General features: G+C 42.8%; 1 protein-coding gene across 3 annotated transcripts in view; it reads left to right on the top strand.

Annotated features, from left to right (window-relative positions):
* Positions 1–26,347, top strand: part of kcnh5b (potassium voltage-gated channel, subfamily H (eag-related), member 5b) — a 150,571-nt gene that overhangs the window by 68,429 nt on the left and 55,795 nt on the right. For all 3 annotated transcript variants that reach the window (XM_040137468.1, XM_040137467.1, XM_040137466.1), the window contains exons 9-10: positions 21,435–21,634; positions 25,901–25,960. In XM_040137468.1, the coding sequence (XP_039993402.1) occupies positions 21,435–21,634; positions 25,901–25,960 (260 nt within the window). The remainder of the gene's footprint in view (positions 1–21,434; positions 21,635–25,900; positions 25,961–26,347) is intronic.

Here is a 26,347-nt window from a genome sequence, read left to right as displayed (position 1 = left end):
AGCTGCCCACTACAGCTGCACTCCTCCGTTGCTGGACACTCAGCAACTCTGCTGGGTTTAAATGCTGTTACCTACCTCATTAATAGACACACTCAGCCCTCGCTTCAGAGGTTGGGGAGAGTGTTATGTTAACTTAATCCACCCACATTTTCCCAGCTGGTCCAGGGAGTAGTTGCAGTGGCCTGTGACCTGTTACCCTTCTTACTTTTTTAACATTACGTCAGTGTCCTTTGTGCCTCACTGTGGTTACTGCATGATTGGTTATGAATCTCCTGACTGCATACGCATCCGCCGTTCTGTCCTCTGGAGGTTGCATTACCATTCACAGTCCCATAGTCTTATTCTCTTTCATCACAATGCCATCCTCTCCTCAGCGGCTTTAGAAAGTCATGGCGTTGTTCGTAACAGAATGCCAAGCATGGTTGAGGGAGCCGAATGGGCACCTTGGCACACTGAATAATACATGTAAAAATAGGAGTATAATTTTCTTGCTTTCCTTGCAGTGTTTTCATCACAAGGTCTTTGAGCAAAGTAGCACTCCAAACCAAAGGATCTTGTCCCTGGGACGCTGACTGCAAAGCAGGGGACACACACTCCCATGTTTAGATATTGATTCATTCTACAAATCTGCTTTTCTGTCCTGCTGCACGTGCAGCCATTACAACTGTAGGAGAGTAATGGCATTCAGCGATGTCATAATGCCTCAAGAAAAATCTTAGAAAGCAAATCTCACCAGTCTAATGTGCTTATTTGTCAGAAAAGGTTACAAACACTGATAATCCAGCAGGCTCTGGTTCTGTCTGAATTTATTTATATAAACTCATTATGTATCCGCGAATGGTTCAATCCAGGGCCTCAGTCTGTTCTCGCCTACTGAAACAGGGACAAACTTTTGGGCCGATTTGGTGTCATTTACCATTTTCATTGGCCCTGCCGCTGGATGAAAGCTGTAAATTTGGAATGCTTATAATGATTTGATCAGAAAATGTGCTGCTGCATCCCAAGACTGACCATGTCAAACAAGGCCTGTCGCTATTTAAAGGCGTCTCTAAATATGGGAGAGAAATGCGGACTACTTTTGCCTGAGATATTAAAGGAGAAAACCGTTGTACTCCTGCTATCTCTCAGTATTCCACAGTGCATTGTATAATGAGCAGCTATTCATTAAAGTGTTCAGGCATAACATTTATCAGGTATTTGCAGTCTGGTGGTCACCTGTCACTGATAAATACATCGAATAACGAGAACTAGTAAAAAGGCCAGTGCAGGATGTAAATAATGGTTTCTTCTTTCTCCATGTTTAGCTGCTTGATCACTTGGATAAAAGTATGCTTGACTCCTTGCTTCAATTTTTTTTAAATCTGTGAAAATAAATTCAAAATCTAAATAGTAATTCAGTTCTTAGTGAGAGTTAATAGGACTGTCCAGAGTTTATATGGGGCTTTTCAACCTTAGTTGGACAAAGCACTTTACAGGTGGCATCTCATTCAACTATACACACACGCTCTCGCATACCAGTGGCGGTTGAGCTGCAAAGGAAAGTGCCTGGCCATTGGGGGCAAGTGGCCTCCAGTGTCGCCCCCAAGAACACCTTGACATGTGAACAGACTGAAGTTGGGATTGAATCACCAATCATGTGATTAATTGAAAACAGAAATCCAGTACTACACTTTCATAAAGATGGAGACTTATTGAAAAATGGCCCAAACTGCTGCCGCTGGGGCTGGGATAGCCTGACGTTTCGTCCCCAGTGTGGGTCAAACATCAACATCCCTTGTTCCTGCACCCTTCACAATGCAACTCCATAGTTTTTTGTCAGACTCCCACTGCCTGGTAAAAGGTCACTTCTCTCTCCATGCCCTTAGTTTGTAACGCTGGCTTTCCATCATAAACTTCGAAAACAAGTCCATGTTGAGACACTCAATTGATGTTACTTGAGTCATTTTCTCAGGTTTGACAAAGCTCCGCCAGAGCCACAGAGGACAATATACAACTATTTACTGAGGCTGTGTAGTACCCAACGTGACCCTTAAATGGACTTTTCCATGTAAAATCAGTAAATTTCCCCTTCAAGACCCCTAACAACCTGTACCACCCTGAACCACAACTACCCTGACATGCCGATCTCACCACAGCTGGAAATAAACTTACGCCCAAAGGCCATAGATCGCTACTGTTATTCTTTTATGTGTCAAATACCGTGATTCTCAGACAGGGGAAAAGATATCAGTTATAATTAATTGGAAAATTGAAAAAAATTTAAATTGAAAAATTACCTGCCCATCAATTGCAGGTCAGGGAGACGTGTGCGTCCTCAGGCGGAGTGAAGGTTGTCAGGAAAGTCTATTATCCAGACATGCAACAGCAGAGGAAAGGGAAACCTCAGCCCTCTTCCACCCTGACCTGCCTCGCTTAACTTGTTGACATGGCAACCGCAGAAAGAGCAAGAGCACACGCTGTGAGAGTATATTGTCGCTGTCAAATCAAAACCCCGTGACTCCAATTTGGGCAGGGGGGGGGGTTGTTATTACTTGAGTTGAAGGAGCACACACTTCTTTGCTGGAGAGATTTCTGCAACTTTTGGCCTTATGAAACATTTTCAGAACTGTGTGGATGACCATGAAGCTGCATCAAAACAAGACTGATTTTCTAAGGTACTTAAACGTTGGCAATATGGAGACACTTTTTTTGCTCCGACAGATGACAAATGAAAGGAAAAACCTGAATAAATGAGTAGAGAAGCAACAAACGCATATGCCTGCATACAGGTGCGCTGCATAGTACAATTAAGCAATTCATTCTCTGCTCATGTAATAATCATGCTCTGTGACATGTATAGAAACGCTGTGTAGGTCCCGTTGCCCTTGATTTTGAATCAAGATAGGGAGGAAGAAAAAAATCTAAACCAATGAGAGGTCATTATTCAGACATGGGTGGAAAGAGCGTCTGTCACAAAGACTCCTCAACTGGCCAGTGTTTCAGTAGAAACTGTGACTGAAGTGACATCTGCACGTAGATCACTGGTAAAGGTGTGGAATTTGTGGTCAAATCCATACATTTAATGACTATGATCGTCGTAAAATTAGTATGATATGTAAAAAAGACCAAAAGAGCAATTCAATGCAGAATGTGATCAGTCTAACCTGGGCTCGGACCTCTGAATCTCTGGCCACATTGCCGGTTTCTTCTGCACATCAAAAGGTCTTGTATAGTACTGCGTGACATCTGTTTCCCAGGTTGGCAGGACGACCGTGGCAATCAGAAAAGTTTTAGGTGGGATCTAAAACAGGGACGTCATCTTCTTGTGCTAGAGCCGGAAAAAATGGCAACAAGAGTTGATAGGAATGACTTTTTAGTGCAGCTCAGTACAGGTTGTTCTAAATGACAAAAAAGAAATGACAACTCAGGCCGATTATTGGTCTATGATCAACCTGTGTCAGCATGAATAGTACGTTGGCCGGTACATAGGCTTTGGATAATAGGTTTGCAGTATATAAAGGTTTCTTTACAAAGATAAAAGCAAATTTGAGAGCTCACTGCTCTACAGAGTTGGAGAAAAAGTGATAATAGCCAATTAGACAAGATTCTCCATCTGCATGGATTTTTTTGCAAATGCATGCGTGGAGTACATCTAGAATACTGTAAAGGCAGTTCAGGGTTATTTGCTCGAACCCTACACTAAGGGTTTCTGGTGGTGCGTTTATGCTGTGGGGGTAATTTTCCTCTGAGAACAGGGCTGTGTTAAAACTTGCAAGGGGGTTTTGTTGTTTCAGGAACCAGTAAGACCAGGAAGTCCACTGTGAGGGAAGTTATCACGGCAGCAACCTTCTTATCCTTTGTTGTGAGGTAGAAAGTAGAAATACAGTCTTAATCCACCAGCAATGTACACCTGCACTATTTGACTGGCCAACCCATGGACTTCTTGGATGACGTTGCCCAACGCTGTGGTCTCGTTGAAATGAATGACCTGGCTTATGATGTGGAGGTAATTAGCCCCTAAGTACCGCATCATTTGTTGATTATCACATGACCACCTGGATGGGTCTTAACTCCTCCCACTCCCCCGCCCCTTTCCAGGTGTTTTCTGATTTCATTATTGAATTCTGAATCTTTGGTTATTTTAACTTTTGTGGTAAGAATATACTTGTTAATTTCGAGTGTTTGCCATGATTTATGATGAAGGTCATGGGCCAAAAGCTTTGCATAAAAGGAACTCAAGGGCTGACAGTGTGTGCGGGAAGTTGCTTCTTGAAACTTCTCTATTTTCCCCAATTCACCTGTCTTTTCTACGCAGCTGTGCAAAGATTCATTTTGTCACTGAGATTGTTGATTTTCAGAGCTCAACTTCTGTCCCACACTTTGTTTTGGAAACATAAAACCTCAGCCAAAGGAATCTCAAAATTCAGAGAGACCCTATGAACTGCTGGGGTGTATAAACAGTGTGCGTTACTGTAAAGAGCTTTGCTTTGATTAGTCCTTGATGTTAGACCCCAGTCTGCCCTGTACAGGGCGTTAGCATCAGATGACACCTGCAGCAGACATTGATTGACCTTCCAGTTCCTGGTTTCGTCTGACTTTGGCTGAGCCAGTCGGGTTTGGCAGCTGAGGAAGGATCCGAGGTTGCAGTGGCACCAGTTAGCAGACTACATGTCAGGGGATCATACATCTGAGGGCATTTTTCACACTCTGCTCTGTGAGGTGGCTTTTTTTAACTGTGGTGACTTGGATCAGCAGGTGAGACACAGGTACATAGTGACAACGAAAGCTCATGTGCTCTGGGACTCGTGGTGATCACAGCTTGGTCCCATTTTCCCTACTCTCAGCAATTATACTTGAGGAGGACCAATCTATCATGCCTGGCACCTGCTAGATTCAATTATCCTTATGCCACCCGTCTTACTGAAGGTACCACACATTTGGCTTCAGCATAAATTACAAGAGCAGAAATCCAAAAATTTATAATAAAAATAGGAGTGATTGCCTTCTTCAGAGGCTTTTCACTGTATGAACAATTGGAAGATTGGGTTCATAAATGAATGAGCGGGAAGAGATTTGCCACGAGGTCGATTACAACTGGCAATAATTATGGAAATGGGGTTTGAAGCACTACAAACCCAAACCCCCGAGTGATTTGCAGAGCACACGTAAAATAGATGAAACTGATATTAATTATTTATGGCAGAGCTCTAGTGTAATGTAGTGAAATTCATCGCTGGTAATGTTTTTAGTTTTTAGTTGTTTTTTTTTTTTTCCAAAGACTATACTAACAGCATGGTGGCACTCGGCACACTTTCAAACACGTGCCAGTGAATGTCTTTTAATATTCAAGTATTCACACATACCGTATATCCACAAGCTCCGTCACCGCACACATGCAGATGCACTAATCCAAATGTGGACACACGTATACAATAAAAACGCGGCAGCATCCTCAGACGCACCAGCAACCATGCATACACAAACAAGCAGCATCACACACATATACAGATATACAGACAAATAAAAGAGAAAACCAATAGAAAATAAGGTCTTCGTAAAGTGCTGATCCCCAACATGCTTCCAGGACAGACTCGATGCTCCTTCGCACCGATTCTCTACATCTCTAGAGCTCTACCGGGTGCACTGACTCCATTCTTCCAAAAGACGTTCCTTCATTTGATGTTGCGATGATGGTTGGTGGAGAGAGTTATCTAAGATGTCAGTCCAAATTGTCCCGCGTGTCTTACACTTGGTTGCGCTCTCGAGGCCATAGCATGTGACTCAGGTCCTTTTAATAATCCATATTTTTAGTACAATTCGGGGAGCCCTCTCGTTCTGTGGATGGGGGCATTGTCATCCTGAAGGATAGTACTCCAGTGACAGGATAGAGGTGATCACTCAGAACAACTTTGTATTGATTTGCAGTGGACCTACCCTCTAAGCTGAAACTGCTGTTTTTTTCCCTGATTTCTCTTCTACACAGCTGTGCAAAGATCCATTTTGTCACTGAGATCTTTGATTTTCAGAGCTCACCTTCAGCCCCACACCTCGTTTTGGAAACATTATAATAAGCCTCTGATGGGAATTAGTGTCTATGTGCTTATCGTTGATACTTAATCGAATACTATGGTTGATTACAACTTTTATTTTCTTAGCTCGGGTCATTGGTTCTATTGGTTATGATAACATTGTAACCGATAACCATCGACTTGTGTTCCCTGCTTCGTTGGACCTTTTATTAGCAATATCGCCATGGTCCCAGATGTCAGCGTTTACTTTGGTGGAGAAGAATAATGAGAAAATATTTGTTTTCATAAACTGGGTTAACTGACCCTTTGAACCTTGGCTGCCCGCTAACCTGTGCTCCACTCTGTTCCTCGTTTCATTAGTCCATATCTGACCACGACCTTCTGACCCAGCATACACTGCCACATGACGGCATCACTTTCCCCACATATTGACCGTTATTCCACGGTCAAGTGCAGCAGTGAACACAATCGGCTCAGAGGTAAATCTGTCCCCAGCTCTGTCTCACCGGTCCCTCCTCATAAAAACATATCCCAGTGTTTTTAGTAGGCGCCGCGGTTCAATGTTAGTGCTCCTCCATGACTTCATTACTCCTGCCGAGGCCTGGCTCTCGGGTCCAGAAGGAGCCCCGCTCAGCCCCCGATGGCCTTGTTACCTTCGGCAGTGAAACCTCAGAGCCCGTTTATTTGTGCTGTGTTTTAATTCGGTCCCATTAGTGAAACAGCAACACTCCGTCTTCTTGACTTCAAAACATCAGATGAAAAACATACGTGCACAAAGAGCGAACACAAGATAAAAATTTATGGGTGCTTATTGTTTGTGGTTAGGATATGCTCTTATTCAAAGGGTTTTATACTCAGTGAAACAGTAGAATAATTGAAAGGATAATCCCTTCCTCTTTTTAAATTTGTGCCAATAAAAGTTACCCCTGTCATTCTCTTTACCCCCGGTTTGTCTGCAGATGGTTGGCACAGCTGGAGGAAGCAGTTTGTATTCCTACCTTTAGAAAAATCGTTTGCTGTCATACGTTGTTAGCAAATGAAAAACAGATTACAGAAACCTGGAAAAATGCCAGTGCTAGATAATAACATAACAGTAAGCAAGGAAATTGGTTTGATCAGCGTTTTTGTTTTATCCTGTTTTCATTTTGGCTAAGATGAGTTTTCATATCAGCGTTGTGAAAAGTAGAAAAGTTATCTGCTCACTGGAATTAAAGCTCCCTGGAGAAATGGGCTCTACTGGCGACATTTGACTAAACAAATTGCCTGAGGTCGACGTGATTGGTCGAAACGTCACAGGGGGGAGCTTTCATTCCCGTGTGCAGATATGTCTATTTTTCATGTCATTGATCTTTGCATCCAGCACCCGAACAACAACCACTGTGGCTGTTACGGATGTCCACACGACGACTGTGTCTTGTGAATGCTTCTTTATAATATGCTCTGTTTTCTGCCAATTACCAGACAACCCTACAAAGACATTCAAGGAAGAAGCCCTTTCTAACGTTTTGCTTTAAAACCTCAGACCAGCAGGTTAGGTTTGATTAAAAAAAAAAAAAAAAAAAAAAAGTTGAGCAAATGTAAATATAGAAACTAATGTTATATCTTTGGCATTGCATTGAAGGTGTACCTTTTGTCTTGAGGCAGACGTACATCAGGAAAACCCATTTTGGGCCAAAACATTTTGAGGGGAAAAAAAAGGTCCTAATCACTGCTTCAAGCTCACAAGTAGAATATTTTATTTTCTGATAAACATGCTTCAGTGAGTCAAGGATCTTCCATAAAACAAAACATTTGCTCCCAAATGCAGAGGAGTTGAGCTGATTCGTAATCAGAGACACCCAGTGCATCAGAGCATTCAAGAGTAAATGCTGAAGTACAGTAACAGATGGGGCACATTCATAGTACTGACCTTGGCGGTAGTATCCTGTATACACTTAGACAATACACATAAGCAGAGTTATAAAATGAATTTCCTTGTGTCTCTTCAGTCGGATCCTACTAACTTGAGGCGCCATTCAACTCTGAGGATTTGCTGATGTTCTTTATCGTTTATGATAAGAAATTGATTGTATTTGGGATCTGGTGGGACAAAACACGTAAACTGAATACACCACCTTGTGTTCTGTAGAATAATGATGAGAATTTAATTAATATTTATTTAGTCAAGAAAATAACTTTCATTCTGCTCAATAATGAAAACAATCATTAGTTGCAGCCCTATATTATAGTGTTTGAAATGCTGTTGAAACAACCGTCACATATAACCTGCACATCTTGATGAGTAAACTTTATTGGTATAGAATCAGCAGTTGGCCCTAACTGAATGATTACTGTGATCTTTGTTTTTGTTTCATTGGTTTTTTTTTTAATCCTTCTTCTCTTCCTCTCGCCTTCTTTCCATCCTAATTCCATCCTTCTGAAAACATTAAAATAAGTCCTCAATATTTTTCTTTTCTGCTGTTGCCACTTTTACTTAAACTAACTTTGGTGATGTACGTTATGCAGCAACATGTATGGAAAGCTTGCAAATGTTAGCCAACATTAGCCACTGTAAGTCACACGGGTCCACCTGAGGGTATTGAACTGAGCAATGGTGTGTTTTAGTGCTTCTGAATTTGACATTCAGAGTTTGAGTTCGTCGTCTTCCGCTGCCGAGAACCGTGACGAGGATTCTGTCGCAGAGGTTTTTTTCCTGATAATGGCCCGAGATTTTAAACCTCCGTAATGTCTGGAGTGTAATATCACTTAACGGAGCTGGGGGTTTAGGTGGACACAGATGTTTGTCACACATCAACCCCCTACCTGCCACCCGACCCACCCACTCCAAAACCCATTATCATTTTTGCACGGCAATAAGTAGTCTATTAAGTTGACCTAATGAGAAGTAAACAATGCGATGTGGGGGAGAACAGTGAAACAGGGACCTTATTTACTGAGTGAGAGTCACAATTACAGGAATGATTGCTGTGGCTTGAGGAGGGGCAGGGCCGTGACTAATGCCGGGATGCCTCTGCAGATTTTTCAGTCAATATTTATTGGGAGACAATCAACCAGAATGTTTTAGTTACCCAGAGAGCGCTTGATGCACAATTACTGCTTGTCAAAACAGATTTATACAGAAGCTTTTTTCAAGGGGTTTGGACTGTGATGCAGCTGATTGGCTCTCTCAGTGTTTGGCTGGCGGAGTGCAGTGTCCTGTCAGTGTGTAATGTGTTGTGATGCAGGCTGGATGCCGACTTGGATCACTGAGCAGCAAATGGACCGGGCTCAATGGCTGGTGAGGGAGGTGGCTCCTTGAAAGGACCTGGCTGCTTTGTTTTGAGCTTGTGTTGCTGTTTTGCTCTGCCTGCATCACAGTCGTGATTCAGGTTTTCACCGACAAGAGCTTTTCTGTGGGCTGCTCCATCTTCTAAAGAAACCCAAAACTACAGACAGTCATCTTAAATGACTTACACCATAAAGGACACGGACATTGAAGTGTATGTGTTTGGGCAGACAGACGCGAGATTGACGGACATCTGTGGTATGTGGCTTAATTCACATCCTCTGGAAGACAGGGTGTTAGGGTGCTTTCACACCTAACCCCGCCAAAGTACTTTAAAGCCCGCTGCACAACTATATCCACTGAAGGTGTGGAAATTGATGGGAACGAAAAATTTAAGCAAGATTGTGCTGAGCTGATACACAACCACAGATCCAACCCAAATTTTATATGGAATTCTGCAAATATTAACGAAATGAATACAGCGGCTGCGGAAAAAGTTTGCTGGCGGCAACATAAACCTCGATATTCATCAATCAAGGCGACGTGTGCACCAACGGAAAGGGTTCCCGCGACAGCGCACTGGCTCCCAACGGCTCCCGGTTGAGGCCCAGTGAAGCCAGACCTGCGCCGGCGCTTTTAACAAAGTCGAAGATAACACAGAAGAATGATACTGACCGTCTAATTTCTAATTAGTCAAAATGATTACACTTAAATTCATGACCAAGTGATAATATACAGTCCCAGCTGATCCAGATTGTTACAAAGTATCTGTATCTTTTTTTTTAAATATATCAGATTATGGAGTAATACATATGGAATTGAGAGGGAGATATACAGTATTATCATCACAGTATCATTCAGGGTGACCACAACTTCTGGGCTGAAACTACTGATTGTCTTTCACCATCTAACAATCGATTGATTATTTTTTTCTATTAACCGTTTCGTCTATGAAATGTCAAAATAGTGAAAAGTGCACGTCAAAAGGTCCATGAGACCAGGTGCCATCTCCGAACCTGTTAAGCAGTTTTTTGAAACGGGTTTAACCTACAACGATTGAACACAGAGAAAAGCACTTATTCCAGCCTCTCAAATTTGAGAAGCTTGTCCTTTTATGATGCACGATTGAAAATGGTGATTAATTGACTGTTTCACGAAACACGTACGGACAGAAAATGAGACGCTGTGGTTTCAGTCCGATTAGGCAGGGGAGCTATTTACTGACCAACAGCCGATAATCCCAGCTGATTCGTGGATGTAAACTGGCAAATTATACGTTTTTCCTTGATGGCGGCACAGAAGCTCTGTCCTCTGTCTGCCTTTTGTTCAAAGATTAGAGTTTGCATCTCCATTGAACGCACAGATATGAAATTAGTCTCAATGTTATCATCTTACTGTTGATAGGACACCAAATAAGCTAATTTACCCCCAATGCAGACTTAGATTCTATTGATTATTGTTGTGTGTGTGTGTTTAGTGTAATTTTGTTTCTGGAAGGGCCTCTGTGCTTCTACAACTTTGCATATGAGTGTGTGTGTGTGTGTGTGTGTGTGTGTGTGTGTGTGTGTGTGTGTGTGTGTGTGTGTGTGTGACTGCTACTGTGTGTGAGCGTGTACACTACGCGCTGGTTGTCTCCTCATGTAGGAGTGTTGTGATGAATGTCTTCTGGGTGTCTGGGCTTCAGGCGATGACACTGTGTCTCCGGCGTCGTGCCGGACTGACAGATTTTTGTCCCTTACACTCATTCACTCTGACAAATCATCCTAAACTCCTCCGGCGGATCGTCCGGACCCCAGAAAAGAAAAAATACACACGACATGGAGGGAGGCGGCCTCTGATCTCCCCTGATTTCTTACAAAACAAGCCCTACAGTTTTATTATTGCCACACTAAAGCCGCCTGAGAAAAAGAAAAAAAGCACCTGTGCTTTGTTTGACACCATCGCCGGCTCTTTGACGCTGCTTTGTGCCTTTGCTGTTTTTACCCTTCCAAGGAAATATTTCATCATTCGGCACCGTCTCATATTGAGGATTCGCCTAAAAAGGTGAATTGAGGTGAATAATCTCGTATTCGTATATATTGATACACTGGTTCTTTTTGTTTTTTTTATAAACTGAAGCAGGAACTGAAGGGAATCAAAAATAAGTCTGTAGATGGTTGACAGATTAAATACAACCCTCTATTTTATACAGGAGCAACAGCCTCCGCACCTGGTGACATCAGGATAGATTTCGATCAATTTGTTCAGTAGATATAAAAATAAATGTTAAAAAAAATTGTTTCCATTCAGTTGTTATACAAACAACAACATCTGAAGTGAGAAAATGTAGTGTGTTGTCTGTCACCTGGTTTCACTGACAGTTTATTAGCACACAGGTGACAGGCTACTGTGGGTGGCAGACGACGGGTAGACGAAAACAACCACAACCATTGACTGTGCTGTTCGCGCTGAGACTCCCACGAATATACTAACTCCTGCCCCTCAGATTGGCAGGGAAAAACAACAAACGCTCCCTCGAACTCTCTGGTCTCTATGCTGCACGAATGGCTGTCATAGGCAGCTGACAGTCTTTTCAGACATCTCAGCTGACACCCTGGAAATGTCAGTAGCAGCCCTTCAAAAGTTCATTTTATCTAACTAACTATCAAACTGAACTAACATCTCTCAGGAGCGTCATACTCATAACATAACAGTAACTCTTAACCTGTCGCCCGCTGCCTTATAATGCCGTGTATTAACACTTTGGAGAGGTGGAAGAGCTGGTGATGACAGACATGTACAAAAGAGTGATGGAAACAGTTTTTTTTTTTTTTGAAAACTGATGTTGCTGTTGGACTTTTGAACCTTGTTCTTGAAGTTCTAGCCGGGTAAATACAGTACTGACGTAATGTTGCGACAGTATGAGATGCAACACACCTCTGTTCGAAAAACATAACAAAAGTAAAGGACGATTAATCACTAAAGTCATGTGTTTGAAAAGCCAACACAAATGAATTCATAAGATTAAGATATATGGCTTCCGATAGGGTCGGAAGCAGCAGCACCAACAGAAGAGTTACAGAAATGCTTCTGATCATGTACTGTTACTCCATCTTCATAAGATTCACAAAATTCCTTTGCTGACTTTTTGGGAAATTACTTTTGCAAAAGTAATTTGCAAAAGTTACCTTTGCAAATTTCGCTACTGCAAATGAGCGCTTAGCAACAATATAGGAAAAAAAAGTCTCTGCCGTCAATCATGTGAGATGAGCGCAGCGCCAAGAGGCCAAAATAGACCAACCGACTGCGACCAAATGATCGTTCTGGCGCTTTCCTCTTCAGTGTCACGGTCAATTTGAAGACAAACTTCCTGCAAAGATTCTCTCCAGTTGATCAGTCTCGCTTTGACAGCGTCTGGTCTTCTCTCCCCCAGGCGGCTCCATCAACCAATAAATACGAGGAAATAAAGCTCTTCATCTGCTCCCCGTCCTGACCACCGCCCCCCTACCCCCACTGCCAAAACTCCCCAAACAGCCCATCTCTCTGTGGCCACCAGAGGAGGAAAACTGAGACCGACTTAAATAAATAGAGCCACGGGGGACAGATGAGATTTCAAATATAGTAGTGAGATGACAGCTATAAACTGCAGCCTGACGACTTTGATTGAGCTGCCCGGATTCGTAGGGTTCCCTATGGGACCAGAAAAGCGTTCTTTACAGGCTGCTGTAGAACGATGTTTGTACTATAAGGATCCGATCAGTATGCTGTAGCCGAGGTTTTTATTCCCACCGTGCTCAAGCAGTTACATACAGTGTATATTAATTTTGGTCCTTGGATGATGTTCAGAATCAGTAGCATCATTGTGTTCTTTATTCTGTCATGTTTTTTTTTTTTTTTCAAAAGTTTAACAAATCAGAGGACTCCTTTATTTTGGTTCCTCATAGCACACCCGGTTCTACAAATAGGACTGTATTTGTTCGAGTGGTTTACATTTAAAGCTCAGGAAATGTTGTTTGTGTTGCTTTATTCTTTGTTGAGTGGTGGTTATGGTTGGTGGATCGGCTTCATTTTCTATTGGGTTGACAGATCCTGTGAAAGGTCTTTTGTACAGGAGCATTATAGTGACTCATCCGACTGAGGCATTAACCATATGACTGTGATTTGAATCCAGATGAGAAGCTCGGCTGCATTTCACTCTGTTTTCTTTCTGCCACGCTAAATGTGTCTTTACTGTAAAAACACTATAGATGCAGAATAAAAACATTTTCTCAACTCTCAACCGCATTGGGTGTAAGTCAGACAACAGCCTTGGACAACCAGTTCATCAGAGAACTAACACTTAAGATTCCATTATGCTTTAAATAACCAGTTTGTACTAAGTGTCATCTGATCACTTCCAAAGGCAAAAGAGCTTAGATCTGTTAGAAATCTGTCACTGTGATAATTGTGCACACTTTCTGATGCACTCTCCTTGAAGGCTTTCAAGATGCTGCATTTGCAGATGCTGGTTGTTCGCTTGGAAAATGGTTAAAAAAAAATCAAGTTGTGTTAAGAATAAAGAAATGACTGCTTGAGAGAGAAGCTCAAATTCTACGTATTGTCATACCTACGCACACCTGGCCATTCGCTGCGTGAAATGGTTGTGATTGTCGGATGGGGGTTTCGAAAAGCTACACGAATTATGAGCAAAGGCCCGCCTGATTAAGACTACAGAAAGGATTCGGGGGGAGGGGGGTTAGATGCTGTTAGATGGGCCAGCAAATACTTTGAAGCATACTGAGGCTCTGTGAGCGGTTCAACAAGTCCTCATACCAAAACTACAAAATACAGGCACCCATTTGACAGTTCATGTCAGCTTTTTCTGATCTGCCACCACAACGTTTTCAAGGTTTGGTCAAGTTGAGGTGCAAAATGTACCTAGTTATGCTTTGTGAACGTTTGTGGACATGCCTAAAAGTAAGGGTGCTCCGATCCGTCGGCCACCGATTGTTATTGGCTGATATTCGTTCCAAATAGTTCAATAGGTGGTCTCTGTAAAAGCTGATCAGAAGAGCTGATCAGATGACACAAAACCCAGGAGACAATTTCTCCACGTGCAGCTAAAATGGCGTCACTGTCCTCTGGTCTGGCAGTTCTAGCAGGTGTCTGAAAAAGACAACGAATTTGCAGTTTGCAAGGTGTCTTTCAGGGAAATCTTTTGTGGAGGAAAGCAACCAAAACATTTCAACACCGCAAACCTCATCAGACATTCGAAGGTAAGCTAGCTAGCACCATGGCAGAGAGAGAGTGGGACCGTTTTGGCAACTCCAACGCCACTTGCTCAGCTGTCGGTATCAGAAACATTGAAACGACAGCAACCCTACAGCAAAGACAACAAGAAACCAAAAGAAACATCGTCCAAAATAATAGAATTCATATTCCTTGATCACCAGCCGCTGTCCACTGTGGAAGACGAAGGGTTCAGACCACTCATGTCCTACTCTGATCCACCCTACACTCTGCCAGGACGTAAATTTTTCCCTGATGTACCCCTGCTGCAGTTATACCAAGCAGCGCATACACATATCGGCAGCCTTATGAAGGACAACATCACATCGATCACAAGTCTCACAAGTGGCATTTGGAGTTTGAGTGTATGTCCCATGTCCGTGTTGAGCCTAACTCCGCAGTTCATTGATCAAAACTTCAAACCACAAAAAGCTGTTTTCAGGGTCACACACCGCAGAGGCTGTCGCTGCCGCATTCAGCGGCGTATTCAGAGCATGGCGAATTCCACAGTGAAAAAGTGCACGTTACTCTAAGGGATAATGCCAAAAACATGGAAAAGGCCATGACGGATGCGGATTCTGTGGCAAGAGATTCCATGGAACCGAATCTGAGCACTTCCAGACCATCGCTATAGTCCGGGGTGATCTCTGATTCTGATTTCTGAAAATAAATGAATTAATGTTCGGTTTTTCTTGTGGACAAAAACGTATAAAGAAAGATGTTTTCCCCGGCGCACTCAGGCCCCAGCTACGTGGGCTGCTTTCTGATGGCCTGGCCACTGGACTGGAGCAGCAGCATGGGCCGGCGAGTTTGGCAGCGGGCCGAGAGAAAGGACCACGCGCTGGCTCCTTGCATGAATTGCCGGTTGAAGACGGGGAACATGCTGGCGGCGACATCAGCAGCCAAACATCAGCGCAGATGCACCGCTACCTATTGGAGCCAGTTCACAAGTGTAGATAATGAGTAACTTTTCAGCACAGCAGGGAAAATTGTATATGAGAGGAGGAACAAGCCGTCTGCCAATAATGCGTAGACGCTTATATTTATAAAGAAAAATCTGCCATTGACGTGTAAGAAGTAGATCTGAATCATACGGATCTCGATCCCCCCTCTCTTTCTCTACCCCTCTCTCCCTTTTTCTCTCTTTCTAGTCCTCTCTCTTTCTCTCTTTCCAGTCCTCTCTCTACCCCTCCAAAAGGCCACAAAAACTGCCTCGGAACAAAAAGCGGCTACTCCAGACTTGATCATGGACTCGTGATGCGAAAAGCTATCATGACAGGGCAGCTGTAGTTCTTTTAGCGTCAGCATGCTTTTCTTCACATCCCCAGAGATGTGAACATGGATGGAGAGACACTCAGCCCTACAGCACGATAAAAGACAAGTGGCAAAGCCACAGCTTGAAATGGGCCCGGCTTGTTAGGGCTGCCCTGAGAGGTGAGATAAAGTTACAGCTATAGATAGACACACATATAGAGGTACAAGTTCATTGTTTTGCTTCTTTTTTCTTGCTGTGCACTTTATTGCCGATGGTCCATTACGTCTCCTAGATGCAAAGAAAAATTGAGGGCTGACTGATTGAAAAAAATGTTTTGGCTAGAGACTTTTTTTGTTGCAGTTTTTATAGTCTAAAGTCTAAAGTTGCAGCAAATTGATTAAGTAAATTGATTGTTCTGCATATAGGAATTGATTTTTGTTGCCTCAGTAAAATGCATTGTTCTAACTTTGCGTGTTTTGCACATTTAACTTTTACTCTAAATTTTATTCTATAGAGTTTTATTTATTTTATTCCACAGGAAAGCTATATTTGTTAAGCTCCAGGATCTTCCCCATAACCAAGAGCAGGCTGCTGTGGTTTAAGCTGTGTCTCTAAGAGAGAGAGAGAGTGGAATATGTTGCCTGCCAATAAATAAACAGTTGTCAATTCATGATACTGTCTCATCTCTTAATATACAATGTTGTTAAGAATAGTTAAATAAAAATTTAAATACTGCTAAAAGATATAAAAGGAGGGCTTCAAACAGACCTTGTGATTGGTTTCAAGGATTTTCTTCCTGCGATCGGTAGTCAGCCCCGAAAATCCTGATCGCAGCACCCTTAGCTAAAAGGAAGCAACACTGACTTATGGGGGGAAGCAGGGACGCCAACAACTGTTTCCGATGTCAAAGTCAGACTTTGTGTTCCCAGAAATTCTCTGCCCTATTCAGTTTTTATCATCCTGCTATCCTGCGAGGAGAACAACACCAAAGTCGTTTGAAATCAATGCGCGGACGTCTGATGCTGTCAATATTCTGGCGAGGAGGGCTTGGAAGGTTGTCTGGGATGTGGTCACGTTCATTTGTTCTGTGTGTTTGGTTCACTCACGTCCCCACAGGCCAAAGTGGTGTCAAACCAGGTTATTACAGAGACTTGGCAAGCTGCCTGCGTGCCATATTATCAACACAAAGAAGGAGATCAAAAGAAATGAAGAGACTAAAAGTTGTCTGTGTGTGCGGTTGAAAACACATCCAGACGTCAAGAGGTAGACAAAACACTGTAAACACTGCTGCTGTGACAGTGGGTCGTATTACTTTTTAGGGGGTCTGTTTTCTTTGGGTGTCTGTGACGTCTCAAACTTCTTCGACAACTCGACATCAACGTGTCAAAGAGCAGGCAAATTAGTAGGCTTTCCAACTAATATGGCCGACCTCTGTAGAAATGTAGTCTTGAGTGTGTAGTGAGTTCGACCACAGTCCTTTTCTACAGTTTCCACTCAAACCCACCAGAAAAACCTTCTGTTTTGAGATGACAGGGGACGTCACCTGTTAGAATACTGAATCTCACATCTTCGGGTGTCTGCGTGCGGTTTTTTACCACCAGAGTTCAAACTTCTTTCCTCTCACCTGGATAAAAGAACCAAACTAGAGGATGTTTTGCCAGAGAGTTTGAATTAACCACTTCACATCCTCGCAAACACGGGAAGATTGTTTCAGCTCGACGGAGAAACGTCCAGGGAGCTTGCGCTGAGGTGACATATGCCAACCGACGAGCCACCGAATCGCCCAATTAGGAGACTTGTGTTTGGTGCAGGTGGGAGCCGTGTCTCTGAGCTTTCAGTTCCAGCTCGGTAGTGTAGTCAAAGCCCTTCTTTACCAGGTGACAGGGTCCAGGAAAGGTCCTGGAGGGGTCCTAGAAAGCTTCCAACTTGGAAGGAACTAAACTGGAACAGTGTTTATCTCATCACTTACACGCTACACCTTTTTTTTTCTGTAGCCGTCTCTCTGCCTTTGTCTTTTTCTTTGTTTTTGTTTCTCATCAGGACACAGTCGCTCCTCTCTGTGTCTCTGTATCCTTCTTTTATATATTTCTGACTCTCATTGCTTCTGTGAGATGCGCTCCGAGCGTAAAAGCAGTGTCTGTGTCTTCCTGGTTCTTTCTCTTTGGTTTCTTTCTTTTGTCCATCCACTTCTTTTTTCAGTCTTTCTCATATACATAAACACACTTTATCTCCAAAACACAGTCCCCCTCAGCCGTTGTCTGTCCAACATTTTCCTTTCTTACTTTCCTGTCTTACACCCAACTCACTTCTGCTGCACTTTCACTCCTCAGCCCCCCTCTTGTTTTGTGGCTCACGCACCTTCATCAGATCCCTCCACCTCCTACCAATCCCCATTTTTCCACCCGAAAGTCCTTGAACTTGTTGTTTCTTCTCTCCTTTCCTTTGCCGTTTTTATTGGCTGGGAAGAGGAGGTGGCAGTGGAAAGAGGAGGGAGAACTATTTTGAGTGAGGTCTCTATGGAAACAGTAGCAGCAGCAGGGTGAAGTGGAGGCTGACGGCTGAGCCCAGCAGAGATGACACACGGTGGCCCCGCGTTCGGAAGGGGGGAAACACTCCTGGTCCTCCTCTTGAACACCTCCTCAGCAGTAAAAGTCCTCATTAATGGAGCCCGTTATCTGCCAGGAGACATCATGACTGCTTGTTTTATATAAATCATCAACATTTTACTACTTTTCTCACTTCTTTACCTTTGCATGTTTTGGATGCTAATTAAATCTCCGCTGCCACTTTAACAATGCCCATCTCCATCTTCGTCTACTTTGTTACGTGACTAACATTTTAAATAATATACAATACAGACAACTCATATGAAGGAGAGAAAGCCCAATCTGCTAGGTGACTGGTGCAGTAAATATAAAAAAGAAGAGGTAAAAAGTACAATTTTCTGTATTTTGTTGCACGAACCAAACTTGCTGAGGTGCCTTTTGGGTGTTGCTAGGTGGTTGCTGATGTTTTGCTAGATGCTTTCTCGGGGGTTTATGTTTGTTGCTTGGGTCCCAGCATATAGTCTGTGGCTCCCTGGGTGACTGGCTAGGCATAGGTAGTTACCAGGTGATTGTAATGGTATTTGGTTTGGTAGTTGAAAGGGTGCTAATAGACAGTTGTCAGGATCTCAACAAACAAAAAGAATTCTTATTAGAACACAGCTTTGATTTTTTCTTTTTCAGCAGCAGCTATGGCCTTCATTATGATGATGATGAGAAGAAAAAATGGGAAGAAAATCTGAAAGGTGAAAAAAGGTTTTTCAGTTTTTCAGTATGTGGATATTGTGCTAAGATTTTTGTCAAAATGCCGTTGTCAGCATCATTAATGAATCTTCAAGCTTAAGTCGTTTGTGTGGAAGCTGCAGTTTTACAGATGACTGCTAAGGGTTGATCGGTGGATCGATAGGGAATTATTAGGTGGTTACTAGGAAAGGTGCTCTGGTGTTCTGGTGGTTTAAAGGGAGGTACTTTGTGGTTGCTAAGGTGCTGAGGGTGGTTTTCAAGGCATCACTAGTCATCACTAGACCCTTTTGTGGGGCTGACCTTATTTGTAGAGCATGGGACAAGAGACAAAGTTATTTGTTTGAAATGTAATGTAATGTACGACGTTGTTTTCATGTCTGACAAATATGTCACCACTGCACCAATATCTCTTAATGTCTTTTAAGTCCATGTGGACTGGGCACTTGTAAAGGCATGTCACAGTAACTAACTAACTAACTATGGTGTCCTGTGTCATTACAAGGGGGCCTGAGATGGGTTGTACAGTGATTTTGGGGGGTCGTCGGGGTGTTACAGCATCTGTACTTGTAAATTCATTATTCTTTATTTATTTGGATCCCCGTTACCTTCCACAAAGTGGTTGCTCGTCTTCATGGGGTCAACAAATTTTTCGCAAAGGAGAAATTTCTGGAAGGAAAATTAAAACAAATCAAACTGCTAATTTTAAGATGACTCCTGTGTGTGTGTGTGTGTGTGTGTGTGTGTGTGTGTGTGTGTGTGTGTGTGTGTGTGTGTGTGTGTGTGTGTGTGTGTGTGTGTGTGTATTCTGTTCCAGTCAAAATAATCACTTTCATGAAAGGCTTTAATGAAAAATGATTTTATAGAGCATCTCATAGGGGAAAAAGACAAAAGAGATGAGAAAAGGGTTTAAACCGAGACGTGCATTGCTAAAGCAACGACACTAACAACTGGGCTTGATGACCAAAAGAGAGAGATGGCGGAATCCAGAGCATCTTGTCTGGCGTGGAAGTGGTTACTCAAAACAAACTGTATAATATAAAACATCGTCAAACAAATGACATGCAAACAAACACAACATCCGAAACAAAATGGAGTGAAAACAGAAGAGAGGACCGTAGGTTTGAATATAAGCTAATAAGGAATGTGACGTTACCTGGCATAGCGTTTTGAATCATGCATCAATCCAAAATAATCCCGCTGTGCTAACAAACCCTTTGCACTTTGTACGGACCAATGCCAAGATATAGAGCAAACAGCGAGACAGCAAACTGTCGCTACAGTTGCTGCTGCGAAGCTAAACATGCAGAGAGGATGTGACAGTTTCCCAGAGCCAGCACACCAGTTGCAGACGGTGACACTCACAACTCTCCTGCTGCTATAGCTAACACCACACCAACAGCATATCTCTGCAAACTAGAAAGTAAACTGACTGTCCTTGGGCAAGTTATTTATCGTTACTGGACACACAACCAGTTGGGATTAGCTATCACAAACCTTAGCAAACAGGACAAAACAATGCTGACCTATTGGCTCTGTGAAACATTGCAAAACTAATGTAATACACACCTGTGAAGCAGAAACAGAGCCACCTCCTCATCTGTCTTCATGCCTTTCATCTCTCTGAGGTCTCCCCATAGTTGGACTGCCCATCGGGACCACTGGGACAAATCTCGGTGGGCCGCCCCATTTGTGGGCCATTGGACCGTTGCGAAATCCATACAGCTTTTAACGTTTTTACCTGCCCCGTCAGTCTCTTTACCGGCCCTCTCTGTGCAACTGCCATTCGGGCTGTGGGCCGGTCCCTACGGACCAAGCCCAGGGCTGAATTTCTTTCCCAGTCTGACCATGCAGTCTCCACCATTGGAAAGCCTCCCCAGTGTTAACGTAGGTCTTCCCTCTTGCCTGATCATAGCCCTTCTTTTTCAAACCTTGTTCCCCAGACCTTCTCCTCTTAGGCTGTTTCTTGGCCATCCCCTCTTCTCTGATGTGTAGCATGTTAGCATGCGCCAGAATTACCGTCTGTCTCGCTCCCACTGCCCCCTTTTATCCCCTTCACCCTCTTGTGCAGGAAAACGATCGCCATCAGGTGCTGATTGGCTGGAAGTGTCGGCCCGAGCCAATTTGTTTATATTCCCATTTACAGAGCCAGGGCTGTGTAGGAACACGGGACATTTTTTCAGCACACACACAGTACGGACAGCTAGCTGATCATGAGGAGATATTTACTGTATTTGACAAAAAGTGTATTAGATTAGAATCACTTACTCTACCTTTAAAGACAAGGTTAAGACATGGATCCAGAGTGTGTACATGTGTGTATTTGTGCCCTCAACTGGATGTATTTTACACTTCTTCTCTGTCCTCCTGTCTAGCTCTGCTCTACGCCACCATCTTTGGAAATGTAACCACCATCTTCCAGCAGATGTACGCAAACACCAACCGCTACCACGAGATGCTCAACAATGTCAGGGACTTCCTGAAGCTCTACCAGGTTCCCAAGGGCCTGAGCGAGCGGGTGATGGACTACATCGTCTCCACCTGGTCCATGTCCAAAGGCATCGACACGGAGAAGGTACAACTGAAAGGTCAAAAGTCATGTTTAACCGGTGCAAGATGTCAGTACTGATGTGACATGTTTGCGTGGTCACATTGAAGTTTCGTTATTGTTTTTATTTGATTGCAGTGATCTGACTTTGTTCTACGTAATTATCCATGCTGGGATCGAAAAAACCCAGACAGCGTGCGGCTTTATGCCAGTCACACTGACAACAAAAACTCCAAGTCACACATGGGGACAGTTAATTTTGAATGGAGAAGGTTACAGCTGTAGCAGCCTCATATATAACCGCACAAAAACATGACATTTGTTAAGCTCATTTAACCAGACAGCCTTGTCACAAAGACAAAAACATGCCATAAACAAAGCGCCATAACAAAACAAGTGAGAGTAGGTACGGGGCTAAGCATAAAAGAGAAAACAACACAAAACTAACAAAATGCCTTACAGCCAGTCACCAGTCACACACTGTTATTACCTAATCTACTCAAACCCACTCGGAGAAGTGAACTTTTGACCCTCTGCTTATAGACTGCAGTCGAGATTGTAAATGTGTGCCATATTATATTACTGAAAAACAGATTAGTGAGACTTATGGTTAAGATTAAAGTGAGTGAGCTCCAAGCTCTAAGAAAACAGGCTGCGGTGCTTCATCGGCTCTCTGAATGGGTCGGATTTCTCCAGAACCTGAATTCTGAATTGTCTGAGGTCTGTCTTGTGCCCTCACTAAGCACCCTACCGATAAGGGTTCGAGACAGGGTGCTGCCATTGGGGCTTTTACTTAGGGCAGTTATGAAACCGTGAAAGCACTATTACAAAACTGATTCAGTGATAGTGGAAAAGGAAGAGAAAAATGTTTAAACAAGATTTAGACCAAAGGTATAGATAAAAGTCATATGGCTATCATATACTACTAAACTGTTTTCCTGTTTATGTTGTGGTGGCAGTGTACTCACTGGCTGGGTTACGTTCAGAGGCAACTTGCTTTTCTTGTTTTCTTTTTCTTTTTTAGATTTTTTTTTGAATGAATGAATGAAAGATGCGTTGCATTTATTAATGGCGGCAGAGTCACCAGGAGGTGGCCGGGGTGGATGGCGGCGTTCAAAACGCACAAACTGTGGCACCAGGGACTGGAGTTCTCCTCTGTGGTTATGTTTCGGCAACAAAGGCATCTTGGTCAAGGTCAGGAAAAGGTGGTGGTTTTGGTTAAATGCACTGCAAATAAATGCGTTGTGTCTGAAGTCATTGCGAACCTTTTCTGTATTAAACCAGGCCAGGATCTTTCCCAAACCTTAACCAGGTGCTGCGAGGGTCTAAACAGAACCATAAAAATGTATAATAATGCTGTTGTCACTACGGGTAGATATTGTTTTGCAAGGTCAGATATTTTTGGAGGAAAACAAACACATTGTCTGTAAACATGACGTGTTCAGTATCAACGTATTTGTGACTTGCATATGTAAATTGACAACATAGCCTCGTTACATTAATAGAAAACGTAATATGGTCCAAATATGCCTCCTTCAAAATGTTTTCAATATTGAATATTAGCTGTAGATAGACCTAAAAGACACAGTTGGGGGACTTTACTGCCTGAACGATCAGAAACATGGCTGTCAAACAATCTCAGAGGTTTCTGGCAAATTTTCATCTGCACTTAGGTTGGTGGTCTGCAGTTTGAACAGTCGCACCATCCAATTTCCCGCATGGCTACCGTCAAAAAATCTGTTATAAACTGTAGTGAGTTTGTTTTCATGTTACTGGAATAGTATTGAGCATGATGGCGCTAACTGCAGTCTCGATTTACTCATTTGTCCACATCTTCTGCCGCTATATTCCGCTTTTTTTCTTCCTGCTTTACCACACATCAATTGATGCTACCTTTCCCTTTGCTGTCAACATTTTCGAGGACGCGATCGCCCTATTTACTCACTTTACCGGAAGTGGCAGTGGATAAAACTGATGAGGGATCACGACCAGTTGATTGAAACATGCACTGTGAGCATACAAGTGAAATACATTTTGGTCATGTAGGTAATTAAGTACCTGTGTCTAGCCTGCTTCAAGCGACTCAAATTTAAACTTCATTATTTAACTAACCTTTCAACTTATCATAAAACTATCGGCCAGCTTTATACCAAGACACACCCATGTCTCAAAATTGAAGCTGCTGCTCCACACTGAAGGAAGGCAAGACCGGAGACATTCCCAGTTCACGCTTCCACGCATTTATTAAACCTGTGAGATCATTTATCTTTTCAGAATCTGCATCTTACTTTAACAGGAGCTCTAATCGGATCACGCACAACACACACACACACACACACACACATAGCGCAGCACTCAAGCCATTTATGAAGCTACGCATCACCCGCGGCATGAGCAGCACGAAGAAGCTAATAAAAGCAAACACACATTAAAGTGCTGAGAGTCAGATTGAGAACAGCTTCCACTCTCCTCAGTATTCCCTCCTCTTCTTTTTGTATCTTTCTTTTACTTGTATCAGACGGGACATATGTTACCTAGGGGCGAGCATTCATTAGCCATAACTGCGGTAAACATTGATTATTGGTATCAAACGTTAATTTGTCATGTCTGTACATTGTAAAGTTAAAAAGGGCTCACAAATCACCTCTTGTTGTTTTGCCCCTCAGGTAGCACTCTTCCAAACCAAACGCTGTCTCCGCAGCCTTGAATTCTGTTTGAGTCCTGACTCTAAATGGTTATTTTTACGTTCCTCGTGTTGCCTCTGGAGGAACATTATGAATGCCGTTTCGGATGTCAGGTTCTTCTCTTCTGAACGGGGAACTGACTGATCATAAAAAATCCTGACCTCAGACGGTTATAAGGAGGTTTTCCATAACCTCAGAGCTGGCCACGGCGTTAATTCGTTAATTTCATATTATTTCCTCATTATATTCGTCCTGTTTGAATGGGACTTGTCTTTCTTTGTCTCCTTTATCTGACCATTTAATTGAATCCTCATCCACATTCACTCTTTCTTTTTCTTTTTCATTTTGGATCACAAGCCTCCTCCCCATAAATCCGATTTTTTTTGCAGTTTTTGTAGAGATAATTACAGTCTGCTGAAGAGACATAAGGCGAGACTTGAGCCCACCCTCAGTATAAATACCTCGGAGTCAGAGCCGGGGCCAATTAGTAGGTATTTCTTGTCATTTTGGGAGCCGTTACACGTTTCTCAGTCAGCTGTTTATGCGAATACACACCCAAAAAAGACCAGAGGCTCCCAAAAGTGTCTCAGTGCTGCTAATATCCTCCACTTTAAATAGAGCAGAGAAGATTTTCAAAGACTGTTGTGTTGTGTTTTGATGTTGCGGAAGCTTTTAGATGATTAATGGATTTCTCTTCTCTGTTTTACCTAAATGCTTCAGTTAATTAGGCTGGATTTCAGTATTTGTGTAATGAGCTGGACAAAACAATTACGATTTAAAGTTTAGGCTTTTTGGCAGACAGTTGCTTTTGGAGACATTTAATGAATGCAGCAGCTAAATAAGGAAGTTTGGGTTCTCGACTTATTAGTCAACATGGACAGGAAGTCCCAGAGGTTCTCAGAATCATGCAAAGTTGGAATATCTACCGCTCTTTGGCAAGCGAGCACAGTCAGTCTGCTGATGAAGGCTGTGTGATTTGGTCTAAAGCTCCAGAACAGCTACTAAATAGACTTTAGATTTATAGATTGTTTGGTCCAGAAAAAGCATAAATTACTTTGATTTCCACTGAAGTCAATACCGTACAAAGCGTTGTTGTGTAGCCTCAGGTGAACTTTTTAACTCTACGACCCACTTGCCAGTTCTTTTCTTTCCACATTACAAGTTGCTCAAAACTTTTACTTCTTATGGGTGAGTTCGCATTTTCATCGTCTTTCCAATAAAACAAATTCCCTCAATGCCTGTGTGACCGAAATGTCCGAGTGTCATCAGTAAACGCTGCAGTGCAGAATGATAGGGGCTCAGTAGCGTATTAGATTGATTTCATTATTTTATAAGCCAAACACAGTGGTGCTAAAACAATGACGTGTAAAATATGCCCTCGGCTCTTTCCAAAGCGTTGACCTTGCTGCCTACGCGTCCTCCGTCAGTAACTGTTCGTCAATATCCTCTGCTGCGGTGAATCCCCAAAGGGAGGAAAATATGTAGAATTAATTGATATTCTCCTCTGTAGCAGTTGTTGGTTTTTGCTGATGCCAAACAGAGGATTTTTTATTTCATTTTATTTGCTTTTGGTTTGTGTGACTCCCTCGTGTCTCTCTCTGTCGTCCAGGTCTTATCCATTTGTCCCAAGGACATGCGGGCGGACATCTGTGTCCATCTCAACAGGAAGGTACGTATCTGTTGTTTTCTCATGCACACATCAGTTCTGTCACAATGCCTCATTCTAGTTCACCGTATTTGAAAATGCAACAAGATGGACAGTGTGAGTTTTGCGCCTTGATTGTGTGGAGGGGGCAGGTTAACAGTTCGCTCCGCTTGCACTTTGATTATGGGTAAATACTTTTAAAGCCACTGTGTTTAGGATGCTTAATGTGAGCGTAGGCTTTTCTGACGGAATTCGTTTTTGTTTCTAGAAAAATGAGACATAAGAAAAAGATAGACAGGAAAAAGGGCACTTTTTTTAAATAGCACAATACCATAGAGGGGGCGCTAAACTCAGAAACGTTCAAATCCTACATGGAGGATTAAACAAAGCTGAAAAACTCAAACAACCTGA

The sequence above is a fragment of the Xiphias gladius genome, chromosome 10, assembly GCF_016859285.1.
Source record: "Xiphias gladius isolate SHS-SW01 ecotype Sanya breed wild chromosome 10, ASM1685928v1, whole genome shotgun sequence".
Classification (NCBI taxonomy): Eukaryota; Metazoa; Chordata; class Actinopteri; order Istiophoriformes; family Xiphiidae; genus Xiphias; species Xiphias gladius.
The sequence above is the reverse complement of the archived record's forward strand: the minus strand, read 5'-3'. Positions and strand labels throughout refer to the sequence as shown.